At 63.0% G+C, this 10377-nt stretch overlaps 4 protein-coding genes and 2 non-coding genes across 6 annotated transcripts; 3 read left to right on the top strand and 3 right to left on the bottom strand.

Annotated features, from left to right (window-relative positions):
- Positions 1–238: 238 nt before the first annotated feature.
- H696_01020 lies at positions 239–309 on the top strand. The gene has a single exon. It is a non-coding gene; the product is annotated as a tRNA-Gly (tRNA).
- Positions 310–314: 5 nt separating this feature from the next.
- H696_01021 lies at positions 315–386 on the top strand. Its single transcript has one exon. It is a non-coding gene; the product is annotated as a tRNA-Thr (tRNA).
- A 644-nt stretch (positions 387–1030) lies between these two features.
- Positions 1031–1739, top strand: H696_01022 (hypothetical protein; the record flags this gene model as incomplete). The annotated part of the gene is made up of 4 exons (XM_009494907.1): positions 1031–1072; positions 1302–1411; positions 1508–1542; positions 1669–1739. 4 exons carry the CDS (start codon positions 1031–1033, stop codon positions 1737–1739), a joined length of 258 nt encoding a protein of 85 aa, XP_009493182.1.
- Positions 1740–1929: 190 nt separating this feature from the next.
- Positions 1930–3757, bottom strand: H696_01023 (hypothetical protein; the record flags this gene model as incomplete). Its single annotated transcript, XM_009494908.1, has 5 exons — positions 1930–2165; positions 2326–2920; positions 3011–3246; positions 3317–3403; positions 3481–3757. 5 exons carry the CDS (start codon positions 3755–3757, stop codon positions 1930–1932), a joined length of 1431 nt encoding a protein of 476 aa, XP_009493183.1.
- Positions 3758–4114: 357 nt separating this feature from the next.
- Positions 4115–6667, bottom strand: H696_01024 (hypothetical protein). The gene is made up of 8 exons (XM_009494909.1): positions 6500–6667; positions 6336–6432; positions 6088–6264; positions 5789–5999; positions 5136–5721; positions 4842–5006; positions 4630–4765; positions 4115–4462 (listed from the first exon to the last, which is right to left on the bottom strand). The coding sequence occupies exons 1-8, from the start codon at positions 6531–6533 to the stop codon at positions 4336–4338; spliced, it is 1533 nt and encodes a 510-aa protein (XP_009493184.1). The 5' UTR covers positions 6534–6667; the 3' UTR covers positions 4115–4335.
- Positions 6668–7244: 577 nt separating this feature from the next.
- H696_01025 (hypothetical protein) lies at positions 7245–8499 on the bottom strand. The gene is made up of 4 exons (XM_009494910.1): positions 8457–8499; positions 8054–8135; positions 7763–7872; positions 7245–7585 (listed from the first exon to the last, which is right to left on the bottom strand). Exons 2-4 carry the CDS (start codon positions 8126–8128, stop codon positions 7549–7551), a joined length of 222 nt encoding a protein of 73 aa, XP_009493185.1. The 5' UTR covers positions 8129–8135; positions 8457–8499; the 3' UTR covers positions 7245–7548.
- Between the last annotated feature and the right edge of the window lie 1878 nt (positions 8500–10377).

Genomic DNA, 10377 nt, shown 5'->3' on the forward strand with positions numbered 1-10377 from the left:
CCCCCCCCCCCCTCCAGGAGCGGTCCGAGTCAGTCCCTCATGCACTCCCCCCACAAAGAGACAGATCGCCACCTTTCCCCCTTTCATGGCTGTTGCTTCTTTGCCCGAGTGGCGACCCTTTCGGGACAAAACGTTTCGAGCAGCTAAAGGACACCCTCACCAGCCCGCGCAGAGAGTCACCCGCCGGGAGTACACTGCCTCAAAAGGCCCATCCAGCCGGCTGGGTATCATGTCCACAGCGTCGATGGTTTAGTGGTAGAATTGCCGCCTGCCACGCGGTAGACCCGGGTTCGATTCCCGGTCGACGCAGGCCCGCTCGTTTAGCTCAGTGGTAGAGCGCCAGTCTAGTAAACTGGAGGTCGGGTGTTCGATCCACCCAATGAGCACATTGCTTTTTGGCCGCGCGTTCTTGCTCCCACCACCAAGAACAGCGCGGCGGGCCGCCGCCCGGACGGGGGCCTCCTCGAAGCAGTAAAAAAAAAAAAGAGACCGGCCAGGAAACGGCATCTCGCGTGCTGACACAAAAGGCGATTGCATTGTGCCGAGGTTTTTTTTCCCGGGAGTGCCACATTGTTGAGGGGAAACTGGGATTTTGGTCTTCTTAACTCAATAGAACCTGCCGTCGCTTTGTGGAACCACGTGCGCCCACGAAGTCAGGAGGCTGTTCCGGGGAACCAGAAGGTCCTTGCCCTTTGCTCGGCAGCTTCCCGGGCCATGTACTGGTATTAATCAAGACTCCGGGCACGAGCGGCTGGACGAAATGTCACCCGATCCCGGACAACGAGCCGCATCAAAACCGCTCGTGATGTCCCCCCCGCAGCCTGACAGTTCCCTGTTCTTGTCTGCCGCCCTCCGGGGGGAGGCCCAAAGCGGGATGTAGATCTGTTTTCCCCACTATCCAGAGGGGGGCTGGGCGGGCTGAACCGGGCGACCAAACACCGTCCTCCAGCCTCGGTCGATTGGCGGAGACTCGCCCACTTGCCGGCGGCCTCGCCTCGACGATCTCTCCTCCTCGCAGACTCCCGCCCAGATGCTGCGTGAAAAGAGCGACGAGGCTGGCGGGCCCCCCATGGTCCCGATCAGCATCCCTCGCTCTCCCCTCCCAACACTCCTTTCTGTCCACCCCATCCCGCACTCCCCCGCCGTTCCTGTCCTCCCATCTAGCTTGGTGTATCTTTTGCTCCCCGGCCTCTCCCCTCTTTCCGGCTGCCACCTGCAATTATGGTATCCACACTCCGCCCTTTTGGCATCTCCCCCCGTCGTCCGCTTTGGCACTCACCCATTTCCCCTGCTGTGGCCAGTCTGCGCTCTTTAACTTCAAGAGCCTCCTCACAGTGCTGCTCCTGCTCATCTGCACGTGCGCCTACATTCACGAGAAGATGCCATCCGTGCTCGACCGCAGAAAGACCGGGTACGCTCCGCTCCCGCGCCCCTATGATGCGTCCGCCCCTCCCCCCCCCCCCTGCTTTGGCCCGTCCGTCTGACCTGTGTGCATGCCCGTCACCAGCTTCCCTGGTCTCCTCTGGAAGTCCGCTCGTGTTGGTGTGTCCTGCCCCCGGCATCCCTGCTGCCCCTATTTAGTGCATAACCCCTCTCTCCCTTTCCTCCCTCTCCTCTTTGGCTGTCCTAACCCCCTCTCTCCCTCTCTCCCCTCTCCCCACCCTCCAGGTGAACGTCTCAGCCCATATGTTGCCCTTTCGTGCATCGCGATGGGCTTTGCCACCCTCTTCTGGGATTAGCTGCCGCCATCCCCCTGGCCACCCCTTCTTCCCGCCACCATGCCCCCGCGACCTGTCAGGCCGCCTTGTACCATAGACCCCTCCAACTTCCAGCAAAAGCGTATTGGTGATTTTTCTTGTTCCCTTCCGACAGCAACACCGGGCAGCTGGGCGCCGGAGATGTCGGTCCTGCCGGAACACTTCCCCGATCTTACCCGGACGCCAAGCCGAAAGCCAGCACCTCCAGGGCTCCTGGCAGGGGGCCCGATTGGGAAGCAATGTCCGCGGCGGACAAGTGCCAACAGGCCAGGTGGCTCCCGGCATGCGCCACCCCAAGGCCCAGGACTGATGGACCACCGGCTGCGGCTGGCGCGCCAAACCCAAGCCCACCCGTATAGGCTTCGGGCAGAGAGCTGGAATATGTATCCAAGTAGGCTTGGATCATATCTGTCGGATCGTTGGCGTGGATGTCATCAAAATAGGGGGGGGAGGGGGATCGGCGAATGTAAGTTCACGAAGAATCTTGCCCCGTCCCTGGGCGAAGGGGTGGGGAAAAAACGAGAAAGAGAAGCAGCGCGGAGGGGGGAAGGGCGGCGTGGGAGCGCACGAAGAAGGTAGCCCCGTTTGGCGCCTGAGTCCAACCAGTGCCCCAGATCCGCCAGGGTGACTCGGGCAGACTTCCGCCAGAGGACCTCAAGGGTTGGCCGGGGAAGCTCCCCCGGTGGGAAGGCCTCGGGCGAGTCGCCTGCTGCCTTGGCCGCCGTAGCTGCCGCCATCTCAAGCCGGCTGTGCGGCAAGGCCCCGACAAAAACGCAGCCCATCGGAGCCACCACAGTGGCGGCTTGATGCCAGGAGAGCGGACACACATCACTCGAGCCTGACCTGGTGGCAGGAGCGCGGACAAATCGCGCCACAAGCTCGAAGCCCAGGCCATCGGCCCAGTCGACACAATGCCGATGCAAGGCACTCGGGGAAACCACCCGCCGGGGGGTTCCCGCCTGAGAGAGGGCCCCCTCCGCGGCCGTGGACTCCTGCTCTGATCCACTCGACACGAGAAGCAGCTGCCGGAAGCTCGCATTCGAAGGAGCAACATGAGGGGCCGGAAGATGCCCCATGTCCATCTCGGACGCCGTGAACTTGGCCACGCCGACCGGGATCAAGTTAAAATCGTGTGCCAAGAGGGCCAGCATGTGCGCTGGCAGCTTTTGAGGGTCGGGTTTCCGGACGGTCAATCGGCCCGCATTCCCAGGACCCCTCAGCGGACGGGCAAGTCGTGGGCGGGGAAAACGCACCGTGTTGGCAGGACTGACCAGGATATTGGTGGCCAGCGGCGCATACGAGGCACCAGGGCCACTGAAGCCGGTGGTAAGGGCCCACATGGCGGAGACACCAGCCTGCAGCGTCCCAGCAAGCAAGAGAGCCGAGCAACGAAGCTCATGATACCCGGGGTCGGACAGGGAATCGATGGCGTCCGGCGGGCGGGCCGCCTGGAGCCGGGCAAGCATTTGGCTTAGGGAAATGCTTTTACCTGGCCAGACAGTCAGCAGGCGGCAAACAGCCAAGCGGACCGGCGCGGACACGACAGGGATTGGACGCACCGAAGTACAGGTGATGCAGGGCAACGGTCCTGCTCGCAGGCCCGACACCGTTGATCATCTCCAAGAAGTGTCGCAGGGGGACGAGACCTGCACAGGCGGTGAGGAAAAATCCATCTCAGTGGGGCGGGGCGGGGGGGCGGTGGGGCGGTGGGGCCACAACGAACCTGCAAGAATGTCATTGGGCTTGAAGATGTGCGTCTGGCCCTCTTCGCTGACTGAATGAACCACTCCGACCACGGCGATGAGGCCTTGCTCAACTTCGACGTCCGGCAGGTCCGGGTGATCGGCGGGGATTGGCTGGAAATCTGGCTGACCGGTGCCCAGCAGCCCCATCAATAGGCCCAGTAGTGGCTCGGACCATGGGTGTGAGATGGGTTTGTCGGGCACTCCCCTGGCGGGGAAGACCGCCAGAGCCAGGAGCCGCAAATCAACATAGGACATCATGCGATGTGTGTCGATGTGCGTGTGCGTGTGTGTGTGTGTGTGTGTGTGTATGTGTGTGTGTGCTGGCGAGAGGGAGGGGGGCCAGGAAGAGAAAGGGATGAAAAAACAGGGGGAGAGAGAGGGAGAGAAGGAAAGAGATGGGGGGAGGGCGTGTGGAGTGAATAACACTCGGCAAGGAGCAACAATCAGGGGAGAGCATGCGTGGGCGCGGGAGGGAAGCTGCCCGCCCAGCCGGCTGCCACATCAGTCTGCCAGATTGGTCGGCAAACACACACACACACACACACACATACACGCGCACACACACGCGCGCATGCACGGACACACACACACACACACACACACACACACACGCGGGCGTCTTTCATCTGTATTCTTCCCGAACCCCAGTGTCCGCACCAACAAGACACAGGATCGAACGGCGGACGATGCCCCGACAGGGCGGCATCGGGGCGAGGCGGCCGCGCGTGAGACCACACCCGCCAAGAGCAGGGGCCCGACGCGGGCCCTCTAGTTAAAAGGGACGGCGCTCCGATCCGAGGAATCGCCGATCACCATACGTTGGCAGCTGGGCCCTAGTCGCACTCGCTGATCAGCGTCCGGCAGCCATAACAGAGGCGCTCGGTGGTGGCGATCTCCGCCAGCGCCCCAATCGGACTGCGCGTACCAACTGTGGGCTGGATGTCCGCCTCCGGGACGGGCCTGGACATTTGGACGTGTGTGTGTGTGTGTGAGAGAGAGAGAGAGAGAGAGAGAGAGCAAGAGAGAGGGGGAGAGATAGGCACAAGACGCGTGGCAAGGAAGAGCGTGCACAGGGGCATCGGCTGAACAAGGGCAAGAATAACAACGGAAGGAGGACGAGCACATACGCCAGGCAAAGAAGACACGGCTTCATCGGCCCGGCAGCCGGATCAAAGTGCTCGGCATCCGTGGTGACCTTCAAGGCAGTCGCTGTGACTGTGCTCACGGTCGACGGGAACTCCTGCTGGAGCCGGGCGATGAAGGCTTCAGATATTTACGCTTCAGTTAGGAACACCTACCCCGGGTGAAGGACCGGGCTTGTCGATCTAGCAGGACGCACCGTTTGAGAGGCCAATCAGACTGGAGTTCCCCTGGCCTGGGATGTAGGGCGCCGGGCACATGCCCAACGGCAAGCTCGCCGGCAGGGAGGGTATCCCCCGAAGCTGGCTGTAAATACAAGCCTCCTTGGTGGAGACGTCCCTCAAGGGCCGGGTCACGAGGAAATCTGGTGACAGAATGTGAGAGGGTGCTGAGGGGAAAGAGAGAGAGAGAGAGGGGGGGGGGGGAGGGGGCGCGGGAAGGCAGGAGGGGATGTTCATGGGCAAACAAAAGGGGAAACGCCCGCATTACGCACCAGTCTCCCGCCAGTCGTCAGCGCCAGCCTCCACTGGCAGCATAAAGCCACGGCCCAGGGCGCAAAGAGACAAGGTCTTTGAGGCCAGGGTGGTCTTGGTGTCGCCGGAAAAGAGGAGATTGCAACCGAACGCACGCGACAGACGTCGGAGCAACAGCCACCGGAGCTGCTCGCGAAGATCATCTCGAGCCGAGACGCTCCCGCAGGCGGCAAATGCCTCGCGAAGCTGCGCACGCAGAGAGCCCAGTCGTCCCAGGGGACCCGGGGAAGCATCCACAGCGCTGGGGCCGTCCCCTGTCCGAGGCCCATCCAACGCCGGGGCCAGAGCCTCCAAGGCACGGACACTCATGCGCGGCTGGTGGCTGCGCCGCGAGGAAGCCGGGTGCGTGGGAATCGCTCCATCTTCCGAAGTGGCATACCACTGCTGGAGGGTGGCCGCTTGACTGAAGGCCACCAGGTCTGCCTCGCAAGGGAGTTCGCGATCAAGGACCAACTCGAGCGGTGCACAAACGAAGACCGCGTGTGACTGAAAGCGCGCAACATGCTCGGCCAGGCCCACGGCAAAGGGGCCATACGCGGCGGCGGGCTGGTGCCCCTCCCGTGGTTAGGACTTGATCCCCACATTGCCAGCAGGGGGATTCCCATTCACGTACCGTGCCCAAGTAGGAGGCATGCTCATCGATGTGCAACACAAGACAGCGCGTCGGGGGCCGCACCGCCCGGCGAGGGTCATTTCCGCCGTCACCACCGAGGAGCCCAATCGGACAGTCATCCGGGCTCACGGTGGCCAGGGCTCCAGTCGAGTCGGTCGGCCGCCGACGAAGGGCAACCAGCGACTGGTCCAAAAGCATGTCCAGGAGAACCCTATCAATCGAGGGGAGGGAGGGGAGGGTGAGTGTGCCGCAAAAAGGGGACACACATGCAGGCCCAGCAGGAGGGGCGAACAACGCACGTCGACCCAAACCCACCGGAATAGGCCACGGCAAAGCGCCGAAGTGAGGGAAGACGGAGATGAGCCGGGGCGGCAGTCCGCGGGGGAAGGCGGCCGCCTCGAGTGCCACCTTCGAAGGGCCGCGAACTGCCGATGGCCACGCGGAACTTCAGGCAGACCTGGAAAATGAAACACTCGCTGTGCTCCGAGGAGGAGCGGTTAGCAACAGGTCCAAAGGACATCGGGGCCGATGGAAAAAACGGACGCACGCGCAGAAGGACTCCTGGACGCGAAATTGAACAGGCCTCACCTTGCATCGGCCACAGATCGGGAGCTGTGCCTGCGTTGCGACACCCACATGGGTGTCTGGGGCGAGATGTTAGACTCAGGGCTGGCCATTCGATCGGAACACGGGCCAGGAGTTGAAACGAACCGAGCGTCATTAGCTCCTCAGGCCGCGAACACATGGCGCGGTGGGTGGAAAGGGCAAAAAAAGGGGGCGGCGACCGGGAGGAAGATGACACGGGAGATGAAAGGGAGAATGGACGTCTGCGTGAAAGGAGGCAGGGAAGAGAGGACAGAGAGAGAGAGAGAGAGGGAGGGGGGAGGGGAGGGGCACACGGAGTTCTATTGTTAAAGGCCCCAAACCGAGGCGCCACTTCCTAGGCACCCTTAGGAGCTGCGGGGAGACATCGCCCCCATTCCCACTCCTCCGGGAGGCGTCCCTGCCCTCTCCCTCCCGGGTGTCGCGGGAGATCGGCCCGGGAGGACTCTTCCGCGCGTGCGGGTATGCCAAGATCGGGTCACGGGTTTTGGACACCCATTCTGATAGTGATCTTGTTTGGTAGCACCCCGATGTGAGAACGTCAGCTGGTGATCCATTGCAGCTGGGAGAGTCTCCCCGCACACCAGGCCACCTCTCCTCCTCCCCATCTCCGCCGGCAATTCCACTGCTTTCCAAAGCGCCTTCATACACACACACACACACACAAGATGCATTCGACATCATTCCTCACGTCTGGAAACATGATCGTCGATTGTGGCCGGCCACATTCCAAGTTTTCGCGCATGGAGAGAGAGAGAGAGAGAGAGAGAGAGAGAGAGAGAGAGAGAGAAAGAGAAAGAGAGAGCGAGAGCGAGAGCGAGAGCGAGAGGAGGAGGCCCAGAAGGAGGAATAGTAGGAGGAAGAATATTTTGGGGTGTATTATGCGCACGCATGCAGCGAGAGAAATGCGCAACAAGGGGACAATCCCACCGCCAGGAGAGGAAATGGCAACCCAAAGATGTTGTGCGACGCTGCATCATCTCGAAGAGAGAGAGAGAGAGAGAAAGAGGGAGCATGCTCATATACACATGTGCACGCTCGGGTCCTCAGACACATATATACACACGACGCGCGCGCGCGGGGCACGCGCGTCGCGAGGGCGCGCAGGTGGCGGAATGTGAGCGGGGAGAGGAGATGTGGCAAAAAGCGGAGAGCATTTAGTGACGCTCGATGCGGCCGACACCGTGGGCCATGCTGCGACAGGGAGAGAGAGAGAGAGAGGGGAGGGAAGTCAGCAAGGCACGTCTCGAACGGGCACACAAGCCAAGCGGCCACACGCCAACCGGAGGAGCGATAAGATGAAAGAAGAAGCAGGGAAGGAGGAGAGCGCGTGACAGAGGGGGACACAGGGAGAATGGAAGGGGGACGTACTTCCACATGTTGTAGTAGGTGTAGGCCAGGGAAACGGGCAGGACAACAGCGATCAGGCGGTAGCGGAACTTGTCACCGGCGGTCTTCAGGAAGACGGGGCCGGGGAGGGTCTGTGTGCGCGGGTCGGCACAAGAAGAAGCGGCAGACATCGGGGGAGGGTGAGTTTCACACAGCCGGGAAGAGGAGGGACGTCGAGGAGGAGAAAAGCACGCGTGCGTGCGTGCGTGTGTGTGTGTGTGTGTGCATGCGCTAGTAGGTGCGTTGGAAAGAGCAGGGAACGGCTGAACATACGGCGAAGCGGCGCTGCTGGGCCTGGACGTCGACGACGGGGCACAGGATGTTCTTGAGCCAGAGGGGGATGTACATGGTGACGCTTTGGAGGGTATAGAGAGAGATGAGGAGTCAGAGGGGGAGAGAGAGAGAGAGGGGGGAGGAAGGGTGAGGGAAAAAAAGCAAGGCACAGGCTCTGTGCCATGTCGCCAGACGCGCGGGCCGATGTCAACACGACATGCCGAGGCCACCCTGGTCGGCACACGCCCGAGAGAGGCTGCGCCGCATTTGGGAACCATCGGGGAGCCTGGTGCGATGAGCCAGGAGGACAGGGGGCGCGCGCGCCCAGCAGGGGAGAGAGAGAGAGAGAGAGAGAGAGAGAGAGAGAGAGGGAGAGGAGGGGAGGAGAGAAGCGGAGAGGTACGTTTGGGAGGAAGGAAAGAGCGAAGCAGGAAGGGTGATTCAACTGTCCTTTGGCCGGCGGCGCGCCTCGAGCGGCGACCGACGCCCAGTATGGTCCCACTTCGGCCAGTCGTCCCGCCCTCCGCAACCGCAGAGCGGGGGAGGGGCCCGGTCCCGGAACCATGTCCCGACAAGCTATCCCCTCCCCGGCAGCAGGCACTCGGGCAAAATACACCAGAGCGTGTCCCTGGGTAGGGACGGACCCGGCACGGGCCGGGAACCGAGAGAACGTGCTTCGCTGTTTGCGATGTCAGATGCCCCACTTCCCGGAGACGGCCTCTACTCCGAGGCCGAAGCCGGCGAAGCGTAAGCTGGGTTGGGCGCCCCCCTTCTTCCCGTCTCCTCTCTTCCCCCCCCCCCCCCGCCCTTCGGGATGCCGGCTGGCCAGGAACAGGGTCAGCTGCCAGCTTACGGCGGGGGAGGGGGGGGGGGGGGGTTCGGGCGGGACTGTCCTCGCGTCTCGGAAGACGGCGAGGTGGCCCCCTGGCGCATGCACCCTCGCACCTGGCGTTGATTACTCCGCACCAACGCCTGACAATGAGTCAGAAAGCTCTAAACCCATCCAAATGACATTCTTTGTATCACATGGATGTCTCTTTAGGTTTGTCGGCCCGGCGCCAGTCGGACACTGTGGCCAACCACCGAGGCCCGGCCCGCGCCAGCTCCGTTCAGGCCCCCTGTTGTTCGGGGAGAGGCGGGCGGGCTTAGACAACACTCGCCCCGAGCCGATGGCTGTCGGCGTGATTCCGCACAAGTCACGGGCCGTATGTCGCGCTGCCCTGCCCCCGGAGAAACTCCGGCCATCTTCCCTCCTTTTGGCCCGCCCCCCCCCCTCAGGTGGGGAGAGTGGCTCGGGCGTTGTTGGAACCACGGAGAGACGCCTTTTTTTTTTCCCCCTCACGCGTGCCCCGCATGCTGTGGCCATGCCTCCGCCGTCGTGTGTTCTCCTTTTTCCGCCGCCGCTGCGCCCGCCCGGGGGGCTGTCAGGCGCGCGCCCCGTTCCCGACATCACTCCTCCTCTCCCTGTTTCCTCCTCCCTCGCTGCCCTCCTTTACATCACCCGACCCACTTCCCTCTCCCATCTGTGGTGAACCCTCTGGCTGCCCGCCCACACCTCCTCTCCTCTCCTCCTCCGGGCCGCCGCTAAAGGCCCCCCCCCCCCCCCCCCCCCCCCCCCCCCCCCCCCCCCCCCCCCCCCCCCGCTCTCCCGTTGGCGTGCACGCCCGGCATACCAATGCCGGCTCTCCGGCTTCCCGGGCTCTGGCGGACGCCTGCCCGCCCTGTGGGCGCTCGCCGCGCGCATACACACACACAGGCACCAAGACACGCCCCGGTTATGAACACCCGGGAGCATGTCCACCCCCCCCCCCCCCCCTGCACACTCACACACACACGAACGGTGGGCGGGGGAGGAGAGGGCCAAGATCAGAGATTCCCAGGCCAACGACGCCATCAGCCCGGACGGCCAACTTCCCCCGGAGCCCCCGGCCGAAAAAAACAGCCTGTCCTGGCGGCTCTCCCCGGCTCGGGGTTGCCCCTTCGGCCTAGTTCAGCCGCCTGCCCGCGCCCCCCCCCCCCCCGCAGTTGGACACCGGAGATGGTCAATCGGCGGAGGCAGATTGTACAATCGCGATCGGCTTGGTCACGTGGGGGATCATGCGCCGCTCGGCCGTGATGCGGCACGCCTCATCGCACCCCACTTTCCTCCGGCCCGCCTCCCTGTTCCAGTCCGCTGCTCTTGCTGCCTGTGCCCCTGCACGAATGGGTCCTATATTATGCACCGCCGCCATCATCGGCGGCATGGAGTTCTATGTAAAAGTGAATCTCGGAAAAGTATTGAGGAAGGATGCCTGCCCGCGTGTCTGTGTGTGTGTGTGTGTGTG

Source organism: Fonticula alba, assembly GCF_000388065.1.
Source record: "Fonticula alba strain ATCC 38817 unplaced genomic scaffold supercont2.2, whole genome shotgun sequence".
In the NCBI taxonomy this organism is placed as follows: domain Eukaryota; order Rotosphaerida; family Fonticulaceae; genus Fonticula; species Fonticula alba.